Source organism: Castor canadensis, chromosome 9, assembly GCF_047511655.1.
Source record: "Castor canadensis chromosome 9, mCasCan1.hap1v2, whole genome shotgun sequence".
In the NCBI taxonomy this organism is placed as follows: Eukaryota; Metazoa; Chordata; class Mammalia; order Rodentia; family Castoridae; genus Castor; species Castor canadensis.
The window spans coordinates 914003-930259 of NC_133394.1; the positions used below are offsets into that span (position 1 = coordinate 914003).

The following is a 16257-nucleotide window of genomic DNA, read 5'->3' on the forward strand; positions in this document are numbered from 1 at the left end:
GTATGTTTAACTGGGTAGCAAAACTGCCAAACTACCACTGAGTTGTAAGATTTTTAAGAATCTGGGGATGAGCCCTCTACAGTGACACAAACTACAAATCTTTTGTCAGTCTTATCTTCCTTTCCTTACTGGTGGTTTGTGAAGAACAGAAGATTTAATTTAAAGTAGTCCCATTAATCAATTTTTCTTTTATAATTTTTTCCATATCAATGAAGGAAAATTTTGCTTATCACAAGAGAAGCAAAACAACCAAGGTTTTACTGTTTAACTCTTTTTTAGGTCTGTGGCTCATCTCACTATTTCTGTATATGGAGTAATGTAACAGTGTGGTAGGTAACCTCTAAAACTCCTGGTTTTGGGGCCCTGAAAGTCTCCCTGTGTGAGCTGTACTCAGTGACTCACTTCTGACTGATGGAACATGGGTAAAGGGATGGGATGTTCTGCACCCCACAACCTCCTTCCCTTCCATGCTCCCCTCTTCACCATCTCTCCTCACTCTGAAGGAGACAAGCTGGCCTGTGATAGACTTATGAAGAGACCCACAGGCAAGGCACCCATGTCCCCTACAACAGCTCTGCCAGGAGCTACAGACTGAGCTTGGGGTGGACCCTCCCCAGGCTGAGCCATGAAATCACTGCCGATTCCACCAGTACCAACTACAGCTTCATGAGAGAGTCAGAGGAGCTCCAACGCAGACATGCCTGGAGCCCTGATCCTCAGGAACCGTGAGGCAAATCCTTGTTAGCAATGTAGAAATTAGGGTTACAACAAGGTACGCAGCAGACCTCCTGTGGACAGCTGTCAGGTAAGATGAAGAACTGGAGAACACACAGCAGAGAATTCATTCAGCAGAAACGATGGTAACACAGAATGAGTATCTTTGTTGCTGTTGTTGTTTGAGACCTGATCTCATGATGTAGGTGTAGCCCAGGCTGGTCTCAAACTCATGATCCTCCTGTCTCAGCAGCTGATATGCTGAAATTATGGTGGGTACCATGACACCCGGTAAAAAATGAATAGATTTTAAAGAAAAGAATTTGAGATCACAAGACCTAGGTTCCTTGAAGCCTATATATAAATACATAATGACAGAAAAAAGTAAAGGAAAATTTATTGAAGTAGTTTGACAAAATAAGCTTGATAATAAATCATAGGGAAGAAGGGAAAAAGAAAAACAAAAACGATTCCTACTTGAAATACTGGTACAGACATCCTAGAAACCTGTCAGGGAAAGGATGGAAGAAGAGGGCAGGAGGAAGGAGAGCATAGCCATTTCATGGGGGATGGGAACTGTTTGTTTCTTTTCCCAAATGGGACAAGCTGAGAGCTTCAGGAGAAGGAAGTCAGTAATCCACTAATGGAGCTGGTAATGAAAGCCCTGAGCAGTGAAGACTGCACCGAATCACCTCAGTGGGAACAGCAATTCCATAATATGAGTAAGGAGGAGTTCCCTTTGTAATTACTCTTTCCTAGACCGTGGCATTCAACTCTCATTTATCATCAAGGTTCCACGCATCCTAAAAACCAATAAATGCAGATATATTTCCATATGTAAACATTTGCTATCACAGAATGTTAAATCAGAAAACACTAACTATGTAATTAGCTATTACTTTCTGGACACCAATGTCTCTATGTTGTGGTAAATATGTCCCCCAACATTACTTGCTGCTGAGCTTTGAAGGAAAACAGTTCCATTTACAATAGCCTCAAAAAAAAAAAAAAAAAAAACCAAATATCTAGGAATAAACTTAACAAAGGATGTAAATGACCTCTACAAGGAGAACTAAAAACCACTGAAGAAAGAGATCGAGGAAGCCTACAGAAGATGGAAAGTCCTTCCATGCTCATGGATTGGTAGAATCAACATAATGAAAATGGCTGTACTACCAAAAGCAATCTACATGTTTAATGCAATTCCCATCAAAATCCCAATGACATTCATCATAGAGACTGAAAAATCTACCAAAGTTCATTTGGAAACACAAAAGACTGCAAAAAGCCAAGGTAATACTGAGCAAAAAGAGCAATGCTGAAGGTATCACAATACCCAACTTCAAAGTATATTACAGAGCCATAGCAATAAAATGAGCATAAAATAAAATAAAAACTGGCACAAAAACAGATACAGACCAGTGGAACAGAATAGAGGACCCAGATATGAATCCACACAGCTCTGCCCACCTTATTTTGACAAAGGCACCAAAAACATAAGATGGAGAAAAGGCAGCCTCTTTAACAAATGTTGCTGGGAAAAGTGGTTATCTGCCTGAAGAAAACGGAAACTAGATCCATGCCTGTCACCCTTTACTAGTATCAACTTAAAGTGGATTAAGGACCTTAATATCAGACCCAAAACCTTGCAGTTAGTACACGAAAGAGCAGAGAAAAGGATGCAATAGGTATAGACAAGGACTTCCTTAGTAGAACTCCAGCAGCCCAGCAACTCAGGGTAAAAGGGTGGAAAAAGATCTTCTAAGCAAATGGACCCTGAAAACAGGTAGGAGTAGTGATACTCATATTTGACAAAGTAGACAACAAACCAAAATTAGTCAGAAGAGATGAAGAAAGTCACTTCATAGTAATAAAGGGAACAATCTATCAAGAGGAAATAACAATTGTTAACATATATGTGCCAAATGTTGGTTCCCCCAACTTCATTAAACAAACACTACTGCATGGATAAAAAAACATGGGTAGCACAATGATAGTGGGAGACTCTCAACAATAGATACTGTCATTCAGACAAAAAAAGGAGAAGTAATCTCAGAATTAAATGACACTACAAACCATATGGACATAAAGACATTTACAGAGTATTTCATCCAGCAGCTGCACAATGTACCTTCTTCTCAGAAGTCCATGAAACTTTCTCCAAAACAGATATTTTAAGATGTATTATAAGCATTTTTGTAAATGTCATAGTGTATCCCTGTGCAACAATATGCTGATATTAATAAAGACACAAAGCAAGTCTTAGCAAATATAAGAAAGTGGAAATGACTCCCTATATTTTGTCAGACCACAATGAACTAAAACTAGAACTAAATGGCAAAAGAAACTACAAAAAATATTTAAATACCTGGAGACTGAACAACACATTGTTGAATGATCAGTGGACACTGAGAAAATAAGGGGTGAAATTCAGAAGTTCCTAGAATCTGATAAAAATGAAAATATACCTTATGAGAAATTTTGTGATACAGCAAAGGCAGTGCTGACAGGAAAGTTTATAGCTATGAGTGTTTATAAAAAAACAAAACAAAACAAAAAAAACCTCATAGGGACTTCAACTAAATAGCCTAATGCTGTATCTATCTCAAGCTCCTAGAAAAACTAGAACAAGCAAAACCCCAAAATAGACAGAAAAAAATAACAAAGATTAAGGCTGAAATTAATGAAATAGAAACAACAAAAAACCTATAGGAAGAATCAGTGAAACAAAAAGTTGATTTTTTGAAAAGAAAAATAAGATTGACAAATCCTAAATTAATCTGACTAAAAGGAGGAGAGAAAAGACCCAAATTAATAAAATTATGAGATGAAAAAGGGAATACTGCAACCAATACCAATGAAATCCAGATCATGAAGGAATATACTGAAAACCTACATTCAAATAAGCTGGAAAAATCTAAAGGAAATTGATAAATTTAATGCATTTGGCTTACCAAAACTGAACCAAGAGGATATAAACTACTTAAATAATTGATCTCCAACAAGTGATGAGATTGAAGCAACAATAGTCTCCCAGCATAGAAAAGCCCAGGACCTGATGGATGCACTACTAAAATCTACTAGACTTTTAAAGAACTAACACCAACACGCATTAAACTTTTCTATGAAGTAGAGAGAGAAGGAACACTACCAAACTCATTCTGTGAAGCCAAAATAATACTCATTCCAAAACTGGTCAAGCACACAACAAAAAAGTGGCCAATCTCTTTAATGAATATAGATGCAAAAATTCTCAATAAAATACTTGCAAACCAAACTCAACAACATATTAAAAAGATCACACACCATGATGAAGTGATTTCACTCCAGGAATGTATGGATGGTTCAACATACATAAATCAGTAAGTGTAGTACAGCACATAAACAGAATTAAGGATAAAAATTACATAATTATCTCAAAAAAAGTCTTAGACAAAATTCAACATCTTTTTATGTTAAAAGGTCCAAAGAAATGATGAATAGAAGGAATGAACCTCAATGTAATACAGTATATGATTCTATACTTAAAACAACCCTAAAGATTCCACCAAAAAACTCCTAGACCTGATAAACACTTTTGGCAATGTAGTAGGTCATAAAAATCAACATACAAAAAATCAGTAGCTTTTCTATATAACTACAATGAACAGGGTGAGAAAGAATTCAGGAAAAACAATTCCATTCACAACAGCTTCAAAAATACCTATGAAAGACTACAACCATGAAAACAATAAAACCTTGAAAGGAAAATTGAAGACACAAGAAGATGGAAAGACCTCCCACATTTATGAATCAGCAGAATTAAAATCATGAAAATAGCTACACTACCAAAAGCAATCCAAAGATTCAAAGATACATCCATCAACATCCCAATATCATTCTTCACAAAAATACAAAATTTAATCCTAAAATTCATCATCTGAAAACAGGGATACGTGAATCCCATTTGTTCTTTTCTCTTATCTTATTTCTCTGGCTAGGAATTCTAATATTAATATGAGATATTGTTAATATTCAATACTAATATTGAGTAGGAAATCCTCTTCAGAAGAAGAAGAGTGAATATATCACAAATGTGCTAGAGCAATGGTGAGCAAAAAGAATAAAGTTGGAGGCCACACCACCTGACTTAAAATACTCTACAAAGCTAAAGTAATCAAAATTGTGTGGCAACAAAAGACCACACTGTACTGCAGAACAGAGTTCAGAAATAAATTCATGCATTCGTGGTCAACTGATTCAAAGATGCTAAGAATTCACAATGGGAAAAAGAGAAGTTTTTCAGCAAATGGGATTGGGACTGGTAGATATCCACATGCATAAGAATGAATCTAGATCTTTATCTTTGTATTTAAAAACTCAACCCCATATGGATTGAAGATTTAAAACTACTAGAAGAAGAGAAGAGAAGTTCCATAGCATTCGTTGGTATAGGCAATGACACTTTTGGATAGGAACACAAAAGCAAAAACAGAAAGACAAATCGGTGACAGTAAACTAAAATGTTTGTACACAGCAAAGGAAATAGTCAAGAGTGGAGAGAACCTTCAGAACAGGAGCCACATCGGCCAACCTTTCCTCTGAGGGGAGCTGATATCCAGGATGCATAGCAAACTCAACTCAAGAGCAAGAAAAAACAACCAGGTACACTAATCACTAGAAAAATGCAAGCTAGTAAGATATTACCCAAAAATGAGATATCACCTCACACCTGTTAGAATGGCTATTACTGAAAGGACTAAAGATAACAAGTTTTGGTCAGATATGGAGAAAAGGGAACACTGTGTACTGTCAGGAATGAAAATTAGTATAGACATTATGGAAGCAGTATGGAGTTCCTTAAAATGTTAAAATGGACTGGCCACATGATCTAGCAATCCCACTCTTAGGTATTTATCCAAATGAAATGAATGTCAAAGAGATATTTGCATTGCCATGTTTATTGCAGCACTATTTACAGCAGCCAAGACAGGGAACTAATGCAAGTGTCTACCAAAGGATAAATGGATCTATAGAACATGGGATATGTACATAAAGGGATACTATTCAGCCTTAAAAAAGAAATCCTGTCATTTGCAACAACATGAACGAATCTGAAGGACATTCTGCTATGTGAAATAGCCCAGAGACAGGAGGACGCTTACAGGTTAAATCTAAAACACTGAACTCATAGGCGTGTCTCAGTTTGCCTGACTGAATGAACTCCAGATTCAAAGGAGATCCATGCTGAGTGATACTCAAGTTTCAGAAGTTCCTTACTATAGTGTAGAGCAGAGATTCTCAATCTGAGCACTGCTGACACTCTGAGCAGGACATTTTTGGGGGCACATTCTGTGTGTGTTGCAGGGTGTTTAGGGCCATCCCTGGCCTTATGCCTTCAATACCAGGAACGTCTCCAGGAATTGAGAAAAATGTTTCAGGTAAGGGTAAGGGAGGGCTATCCAAAAAAGAATGAAAGGTTAAGTGGATTTTTACATGTAAAACCAGCTCTAGCATCCTCCAGTTCTGTCCTTCAGGAGCATGCAGGGGATACTCCCTTCACCATGACTGTGATGGAAATAACAGAGAAACTGCTTCCATGGAGCTGGGCTCCCTGACCTTACCAGAGATGACAGGAGTCTCAATGGCAAGAGCAGTGCAGTGGTGTTAAGTCCCCAGGACACTGGGTGCCTGGTACTGTAGGACAAGTGAGTGGTGTTGACTCCCTAAGACACTGTGGACCTGGGTACTGTAAGGGCAGCATAACTGAGACAGTCATAGGAGGTTTGGTCTACTGAGTTGTTAGGGGTTTGATAATTTGACCACTGTGTCCTGAGGAATCAAACAGACAGGCGATCTGCTGAAGTGGAAAAGCTGTACATCTTGTGAATGAACAGCAGTGTCCTAGTGACTTGAGTCACTAGGACAGACTCTCGGCCTTGGTACCCAGTTCTCAAACTTGAAGCAGGTCAGAGCTCAGAGCCCTGGAATGAAGGAGGGTGAGAGGAGACCTTGGAGGGACCTCATGTACCTCCACACACACCTTCTTCTGAAGAGTCAGCAAGATGGCTGTGCAATGGGGAATCCTGACACTTCTGCAGTCACAGACCATGTCCACTGCGTCCCCAGCAGGGCAGACGCAGGCCCATGGAGCCTGGAAGGGTGTCATGGCGGTCCAGGACTCTCAACCCTGCCCTGAGGTACTTCCCTGGTTCTGGGTTGCTTTAGACAGACCGAGCCGCTGCCAGAATCTCCTCCTTGGTTCTCGGATCAGTAAAGTGAGAGCTTCTGGAAAGGGAAAGGCCAGAGAGCCTTTGATAAAGCATGCTGAGAAAGGTCAGGTGGGTAGGTGCTGGAATTTTTTTTTTTGCCCATCTTTTTTCAGAACAAGTTGTGGTTCCACAGATTAGCCCCATTTTACTATCACCTTGAAGTAATGGAGCTTAAAACTATTTTCTACTGAGCCCAGGGCCTTGCCAGTGTCGGCAAGTGCTGTGCTACGTGCTACAACCCCCGCCTATGTCTCACCATGTATATGAGGCTGGGCTCCAACTTCTGATGCTTCTGTCTTAACCTTGGAGGGCTGAGATTACAGCACTGTGCTGCCACATCAGGCTCATGATATCCTCTTTGATGTTCAAACTGTTCTCATAAAGGCCAGTGGGAACCTTCGCAAATTAGTTTGTTGGTCCTTCTGACATGACCCAATCATCTTGATATATTTTCTGACTTGACAAAGTATCTTCTGGTCTCATCCTGTACTTTCCTGACTCCAGTCTGCAGTTAATCTAAGGAGTCCTGTCTTCTTTTATGAGACCTCACTGAGACTGAGTAGTGGTCACTGTTTTTCTGTCCACTAAAAGGACAGAGTTAGGAAATGCATGTCTGTAAGGAGCAAAACCCATCATGAGCTCATTTACTAATATTCCCCAATTCTAGTGTAGAATTGAAGCATATTTAATTCCTTTCAACTCTTCTTTTGTGATAAAAATCTTGGTTCTTAAAGACATCTCTATTACACATTTCAGAATAGTACACCAATATAATTTCTAACAATGACAGCTGAAAACTTTTCTTTTTACTTAGAATGTAAGCCAAGACAGACAATCTAACCACCATGCCTAATCTCACAGAAGTGATTCATGGGGCAGTCAGACCATCAACTTTCTACACAATCACCTTCATTTGCAATTTCAATTTTTAGGTAGGATTTTAAAAATTTTGATTTAATGTGAAAAATAATCACAGTTATATAATTCAAAAACCAAACCTATAAATCTAAGCCTCCTTCAAAGAAGTGTAACTCTCATCCTGCCCGTCTCCTGTCATAGATTACCATTTTAATTATTTTTGGCTCACCTCTCCATTTTTAAAAACAGAAATATGGGTGCATGTGTAAATGTGTATACCTAACAAATCTGTAGACACATACATATAAAATACATGCATACAGTACTCCTCACTTAGATAAAGAGGAGAGTGTCATACATAGTTATATGAGTTATTTTCTCACTTAATGTATCTTTGACTGTTCCTCCATGAGCTAGGATTCAGATTGGGAACACACTGAATCTACAGAGGATTGGCAGGCGATAGACAACTGTACTATTGAATATCTGTTCAATTAACATACTCTCTGCCTCTATTTATCACACAGAAATCTAACGTCTCTTTTGTTAGATTTATTCCTAGGTTTTTGATGTTTTTAGTGTAACTGCAAATTTCACTATTTTAAAGGTTTTATTTTTGAAATGTTTGTTGCAGGTATGTAAGTGTACAAATGATTTTTGTATGGTCACCTAATAATTTTCTATCAATTATTCTGGATGTTATCTGCTTTTCTTTTAATTTTTTGGAGACAGATGTCACTGTGCAGCCCAAGTTGGCCTCACCTCCTGCTTTGATTGTGTGTGCTACCATACCTGGTCAAACTGTCTGTTCAGAATGACTCCTTTCTTTTTTATTAGTCAACCTTTTCTTATTGTTTCTTGTCACAGTATACTGATTTGGACTTATAGTACAAAGATGAGCAGAGTGGTAACAACAGACTTGTCACTTTCTCCATGTCTATAGTTTTGTGGTAGTGGGGACTGAGCCCAGGGCCTATACAGACTACTTACTTATGCTACACCAATATTCAAACAGCATTAATGCTGTAAGCTGGCATGCATTTACAGTTTATGGAGTATCCATGAAACCTTAGTTAGCATTAACAGCTGATGAACAGTCACTGACAGTGGACTTACTTCAGATTGCTGATTCTAATTTCTGTACTCTCAGTCAGCTTTTTTCTTTCTTCTTTCCACCTACTGGCTGCCTTCTGTTGAGTCGCTAAGAGGTGCCTCAGCTCCATGGTAGAGTTTCGATTACTGTCTTCCATTTCTCTCAATTGAACTTCAAAGCCACGTTCCTTTATTGAAAATTCATGTTCCATTGTACTGATCTAAAGAATAAAATGAACACAGTAACTTTCCCCCACTATTCTAGGAGCTGTGCTGACCAATACTCTACACACAGGGAAAACTTCATTATGCTGCCTGAGAGTTGGAGACATTTGGATGAGAAATCTGCAAAAGGAATTAGGTTCAGAATTTATCTTCACCACAAATACTTACTCTGTAAGTTCAGTAAAACTAGAATTATGGGGATTATATTTATTTTGCAATACTTTCCCAAACAGCTTAAAATGTCAGTAGAGAAAAAATGTACTATATAGGCTAAAACTTCTCTCATCTATTCTTACTTTTGAACTCCAAAGCCACAGAAAATTATTCCTCTTTTTAGTAACTGAGAGTTAGGTTTTATTCTGGCCATTTTCTGTTTATATGTTAATTTGTGCTTTGTAAAGAAAAAGAAAATTATAGGAATTCCTTTATCATTTCAGTTGCAGTATTAATAAACAATGCACATATTTTCAGGAAAAAAAAATGATTTTCAGAATCTCATACAGAAACATCTTAATTATATTTCTAAGAATTTATGTTATTGTATTAAAACAACTTCATGTAGAAGGAACATAAAAGTAAATGCTTTCTCAGTGGTTGAAGGAGAGACTTACATTCCAGTGACTTGTATATAAAAACTGCCTTTTCTTTTACATATCCAGAATGGAGCTATGATTGAGAAAACAGTTACTGGAATAATTTTCTGTGTTCTGTGGCTGGGAAGAAAAACCCTGGTGGGTTATGGCCATGAGGGGGCCTGAATCTTTGGTGACTCTTGGGCTATCTGTGTCTTGCTGCCCTAAAGAAATACTGTGACGAACACCTATCTTATGGTATTTTAAGGTAATGGGCTTTAAAAAGGGCTGAAGCTGGGTTGGATTCTAGTAACTCATTAAATACGGCAACTCTCAAACTCAAAGTAGAACGACTGAGACTCAACTTTATCTATTCAAGTCACATCAAACAAAATGCAATAACAAAATCCATGGCTCATGGGGGAAAACTGGAAGTCCTGTCCTGACCACCCCTGACAAATGCAACAAAGTTCCTAAAACTCTTAAAACATCCTTCAGGGAGCATGCAAATAAAGCTGAAGACTTGACCAATACAGAGCACTGTGCGCATGTTGATTTGTGGTCTATACTGCTCTGCAAGGTTCCTGAGGCCCCTGTCCCTGCTGCTGTCTAACAATCTTCAAGGCACTACTGTGGGTTAGATTTGAACCCTACCTCAGTCTCCCTGGGGTGGTGCTGGCCCACTGCTCGTTTCCCTTCCTTGTCCCCACCATGCTGCCTTCTCCCTTGGGGGTTGCCTTCACACATGGGTCCTTCTGCCTGGAATAATAATCCCTTCTACTCATCGTCCTTCTTTCTACTCATTTGTTAGAACTCAGCTCAATTACTGCTTCTACAAGGAAAATCTCCCTACTGTCTGTCTAGAGTAAATCAGGCCCGTCTGTCCCATGCTCACTTGGTACCCTCTACTTTCCATTGCCCTCAGCGCCTGAAGCATCAAAGTCCATTTGCAGACTGAATGACTAAAGCCTTCTGGTGTTCAGATCAGTCTTAACCAGTGCAGTTCCAATTGCTAAACTGAGATGTCGGTGGTGATGTTGGAAGACTAACGGCCACAACTACTGGATCTTCTATTACAAAAAAACCTTTGTATGATAAAATTCAGAATGATGGGTAGGAAAAAAGAATTTAATGGCTTCTCTACCTTATTACTTTGTGGCTTACCTCTGCAGAGAAATACCCACAGAAATAGAGACCAGGATTACTAAAAACTAGTGCATTTCTTAATTTGAGACACTTAACAGGGATATTTAGACCACAGAGAAATGGAAAGCTTGGCAGGAAGAAAGGAAGTAGAAAAGGAGAAAACCAGGGCTGAAGAGTGAAGTGGTTTCAAGATCAAGTGAAAACAACATCCACGTCTGCAGCCAACCATAGTCTCACTATTGTCTTCTTGGCCACTGTCAGCTGATCTGAAGACCACACTCTTTTCCGGGGGAGAGAAAAGCAGCAAGTGGCACTAGGTTTCTGTGACATCACAGCAGCAGTGTCTCTGAGAGCTGCGCTGCACAAAACCGCATGCTAGCTATCTGGTCAGGTGAGGTACTCACACTGAGTCAGATGTGTGGGCAGATGAGCGCTTTACCATCATTTTGCTTTCTAAGCCATCAGCTCCTACTCTGATATGTTAAAGATGGGGTAATCCATTGGTGTTACTCTGCCCCCCCTTATAAAAACCTTGTGTATACTGTAAAGTTATGGGAAATAGCAAATGTTAAATTGACAAATATAAGGTCCTACATCTCAGGGATAACTACTTCTAACTTCCACATAATTGTTTTATTTGTGAATTCTTAAATAACAATTCCAGCATATAAGCCATTACTGTGTTACAGCAACATAAATGCAAGGCTGTTTCTAATTTACAATTAAAAATAAGGCTGCAATGAACTTAATTATGAAATCTTTTGATTATTTCTTATGAATTTTAGACTCAAGAGACGTGCCATTTATACTTTCCATTGCACATCCCCATGAAGATAGCTTAGCAATTAGCGGTGAGCTTAAACTGTTTGATGATTTTTCTTCATTTGTGGATTCTGTAGATGTTTCATACTTTTCATTGGGTTATAAAACTTTTTCTTTGTTATTTTTAAGAGCTCCTAATATATGAGCGATCTTAGTCTTTTGTTGTATTTACATTTTGTTCTAAACACTTAAAAATAGTTTAAAATATTGTATCCATCAGTATTGTCATCTGCAATAGCTTCCATTGTTTGTTTTCTTACAAAGTTCCTCATTTATCAGTTAAGCTTCCATCCACATTTCCTTCTCATGTCTTACACACAAAATTTATGCTATGAATGTCATGAAGAGTGCTGGCTTTTAAAGAAGTTACAGAAATGTTTCAGTATGGGAACTTTCAAACGCCACAAAACACATTACACTGAATTCCTGCGTGCCCAGTGCCCAGCTTCCACATCGTCAAACTATCAAACTCAAAGCCGCGATGTTTGACATCTTTTCTGATCCACTTTCTTTCTCTTACAATAAAGTATCTAATTTTTAAGGTCACAATCCCTTCTTTTACCCATACACCAACATAACCAAGTCACCACCTGGGTTGGGACATCTTTGAGGCTTTGTCATGTACCCTTTCCAGCAGGCAACCACACTCTCTGACCCTGTGGTCTTCTTCACTTTCAGGTCACGAATAACAGAACGTGAGCTCTCTCGTGTCCGCTCTTATGAAACTCATCCACTGAGGCTCATGAACTCAGCTTGTTAGTTTTCATTGCTGCATTAATCCACATGAGTGTCTCATGTTGATGGACATCTAGCCTGTAGGGCCGACACGCATGGCCTGTGACACAAGCTCTCACACTTGCTGAGGTACGGGCAGGACTCTTTGCCACGGCTGCGTGTGCATCTCTGTAGAAGACACCACTCTCACTCACACCTCCCAGGATCCTAGGACACTCCAATCACTTGATAGTGTCACTCTCATAAATTTCAGCTGTTCTGCTAGGTCAGTTTCACCTCCTTGCAGTTTTAACTTATATTTCCCTCAAAAATAGTGAAGTTGAACATATTTGCAAGGATTTTCTTTTATGAAATGCTTGCTTACGTCTTTTGCAATTTTGGAGATGGGATTTCCGCTTTTCCTTATTGTTATTATTGTTTCCTTATTAATAATATTTTTATTAATTGGTAAGAGTTTATACAGTCTTTTTTTTTATTGTATGTATTTCAAATATGCTTCCTCATTTTTCACTTTGATGGCGTCTGTTTTTTTTGAGACAGCGTCTTGTTAAGTAGCACAGGCTGGCCTTGAACTCCTATGTAGCCCAGGCTAGCCTCAAACTCACAATTCTACTTCAGCCTTCCAAGTGCTGGGATTATAGGTGTACACTACCATGCCTGGTTTAATGGTATCTTTGGTGAGAAAAAAAACCCCTCTTTAATGAAATCCAATTTATTTTAACTTTTGTTGCAATTAGTGCCTTTTGTGTTATGTTTAAGAAATCTTTCCCTCCACCAAGACATGAAGATTTTCTCCTAGAGATGCCATGTTTTATGTTCCACATTTAATGTGTGTATCTGATGTGACAGCAGGAGTCAAGATTTAAGTACGGTCTCACTGACCCAGTATCCTCAGCTGTGAGGCCTCTCCCCTAGTGAACTGCAGTGGTACTTTTGCTGTTTGTTTCTGGACTCTTATTTTGTGCTCTTCATCAACCTGAGTCTTCTCATGTTGGTAACACAGTCTTAATTACCACAGCTTTAGACCAAGTCTTTCAGATTTTCCACAATGTAAATTGTACAGTACAAACCTCTCTCTCTTTTCATTTTAGGCTTCCTATTTTTATAAATCCCCATGGTGCTGGAGACTTGCAAGGGGAAGTGTTTGATAAGTATATGTTGATATGAATCAGGTTGGAATGTGACTTCTTAGCAGTCCTTGCAACAGTGAAAAACAAGGTAAAACACTACCAGTGCCACTTTACCCCGATGTGACGTTGGGGTCAGTTCTACTTTTTACAAAAGCCCTGGGGAATGGAGAAAGGTAAGGGAGCAGGGGACAGGGAAGGCTCATGGTCCTGAAAGCATCTTAAACAGGATAGCATGCTCCTGGTAATAGCAGCAGTGGAGAAGGAAGGGGGAGAAAGGAGGCAGGCGGGGTTTTCTTCAGATGCAGTGCTTGCCCTGCCTTCTTCTTGCTGGCACACTGCTGTTCCACCCTTTTACAGTGAGTTTTAAGGAGTTCAAGCTTTAAGCAGATGTAACAGAAGGACAGGGGAAGGCAGTCTGAAGAATTATTTCATCTGCAGCTTTGCTAGTGCTGCTCAGATGGCTTTGGCAGGAGTGTCCAGCTTCAGGGCTGGAAAAGGATTGTGTGTGTGCAGATAGAGAAGGTAGCTACGTTCAAGTGTGCTCACCAAATCCTTGATACTGAGGTGACTGGTTAACACTTGAATCATGGCTCAGTGCTATCTGACTTAGGGTAAGAAAAGAAAAGGCCTTAAAAGTGTTTACCAGGTCTTACTAGGTATGGTCTACACAGTTTGGTCTTGACAGTACCTTTAACTTGGCTTGTCTTTGAGCTTCCAGAGCAACTTTCCTTAAGTCTTCAGTCTCCTTCTGCAACTGTTCATTTTCCTGCTGGAGTCTGAGCCTTTGCTCACTGACAGCACCACAGTTCTCTCTCTCAGACTCCAACACACTTTGAAGTTTCTGGATTATTTCATGGGAGCGCGCTATCTCTTCTGAGGAACTCATTTCAAAAAACAAAACAAAAAGAATCCTTAAACAAGGTAACAATCCACTTAACTTAAAAATCTTAACTAAGAACAGATAAACCAAACTATAGCTGTAAGTCATCTAGAGAAGCAACATAAAGTTTCTCTAAATACTTAATAACATCAAGAATCATTGTAAGGACTTTTCAAGAGCACAAACTAAAGTCAATGGTAAGAAAAAGCTCACGCCTGTAATCCCAGCTACTCAGGAGGCAGAGATCAAGAAGATCACAATTCAAGACAAGCCCAGGCAAACAGTTCACAAGATCTCATTTCTAAAATAACCAGAGCAAAATGGACTGGAGATGTGGCTCAAATGGTAGAACACCTGCTTTGCAAATGAAATAGGTACTAATCAAAATACTAAACTCCACTGGAAAACAACATGGAGACTGCGTTCCGGTCCAAGTTCATATTCTCCTCCTACGTGTCTTAGAAATGTTTTTTAAACTCTAGTTCCATAACCTCTGGTCTTACCATAGGTTACTAGGTTGTTTCTTGAAGTCAGTCAGGGGTTATCGGGCAGACAACCTAGATCTAAGCATGGAGGCGTCACTATGTGCCTCAAGTAATAAACTCACTGCCAATCTTCACTCCTGATTTCTAAAATCACCATCTCCCAATGCAGATAATCAAATGAACATTCTCTGGTCACAGGGTGAGTCAGGGAGCATGGACATGCACTGATGCTGTGATGGCTGCAGAAACAGTGGCCAAAAGAACCTTACAAGAGAGAGGTTCTTAAAATATATAAATAACACTCACATGGAGGCAGTTATGCACCATGCCTTTGTGGCCCTGCTTCAGCAGGCCGACCTGCCGTATCTGTCAATCTTCAGGTAGACACAGTTGGTGAATTTCTCTGACAGCTAGATCTCTGCTTCCTCAGCTCCTCCCACCCTTCTGTTCTGACTGTATTAAGTCTGTCATTCTCGTAAGAGCTACAGCTCTTTTTTCTAGTCTAAATCTTCGCTAGTAAGGATCCTAATGAAATGCTGCATCTAGGCAAGGATCACATGGTTGCTAGTAGCAGAAAGACGCTCCGACTAGAAACAGCATATATCACGTGCTTCTTCACAGAATTCCCCGCATGTCAGTGAATGACTGGAAGCAAAAGGTAGAAACCGATGCAGTCCCAGCATCCCAAAGCCACAAGTGTTCAAGAGAGATCCTCTAAATGAAGTGCGCTAGTCAGGGGTTATCAGGCAGGTTATCAAGCCCCTCGCAGAGTGCCATGGATACTCAGTGTGGAGTGTGTGGGAAAGCACTCACTGCTTGTGGAGCATGTCTGCAAGCCCTCAGGAACTCCCATCTTTTGCTCCTTAACAAAGCAAAAAAATACACACTCAGAAGAGCCCGCAGACGTGAAGGAAACTGGCTGGTCCTCATCCTTTGTGGAACATCAAAACCTTGTCCTGGAGAGAAGCCTGCTGCTATACATAAGCACATGGGCAAGCTTCCTTGGTGCTCCTCAGACCTGGCTCACGACTCAGTGCTGGGGAACATGCTGACCAGGAGAGTCACGAGTGCGTGCATGTATGTGCGAAGGTTGTGGATGAAAGCGAAAAGGGGAGCTTCAGACACTCACCTCTCTACTCCACATTAAGGCTTCACACAGGGAAAAAGTGTGTGGAACCAGCAGTATGGGGAAGTCTTTAAAACTCTGCCTGGTTTCACACTGTGTGTAGTGTGTGTGCTCACTTGATATACTTGCACCCCCACACACCCTAATAAGCTCACAGCAGACACAGGTAAGGAAGACAGAAAAGTTACAATTGGCTCTCAAATCTTAATATTTATGTGCAA

The 16257-nt window shown here is 39.7% G+C and overlaps 1 protein-coding gene across 5 annotated transcripts in view; it reads right to left on the reverse strand.

Annotated features, from left to right (window-relative positions):
* The window catches only part of Sclt1 (sodium channel and clathrin linker 1), a 160518-nt gene that overhangs the window by 32948 nt on the left and 111313 nt on the right, over positions 1–16257 (reverse strand). For all 5 annotated transcript variants that reach the window (XM_074041163.1, XM_074041161.1, XM_074041160.1 and 2 more), the window contains 2 exons: positions 14234–14426; positions 8940–9136 (listed from right to left, as the gene is read on the reverse strand). In XM_074041163.1, the coding sequence (XP_073897264.1) occupies positions 8940–9136; positions 14234–14426 (390 nt within the window). The remainder of the gene's footprint in view (positions 1–8939; positions 9137–14233; positions 14427–16257) is intronic.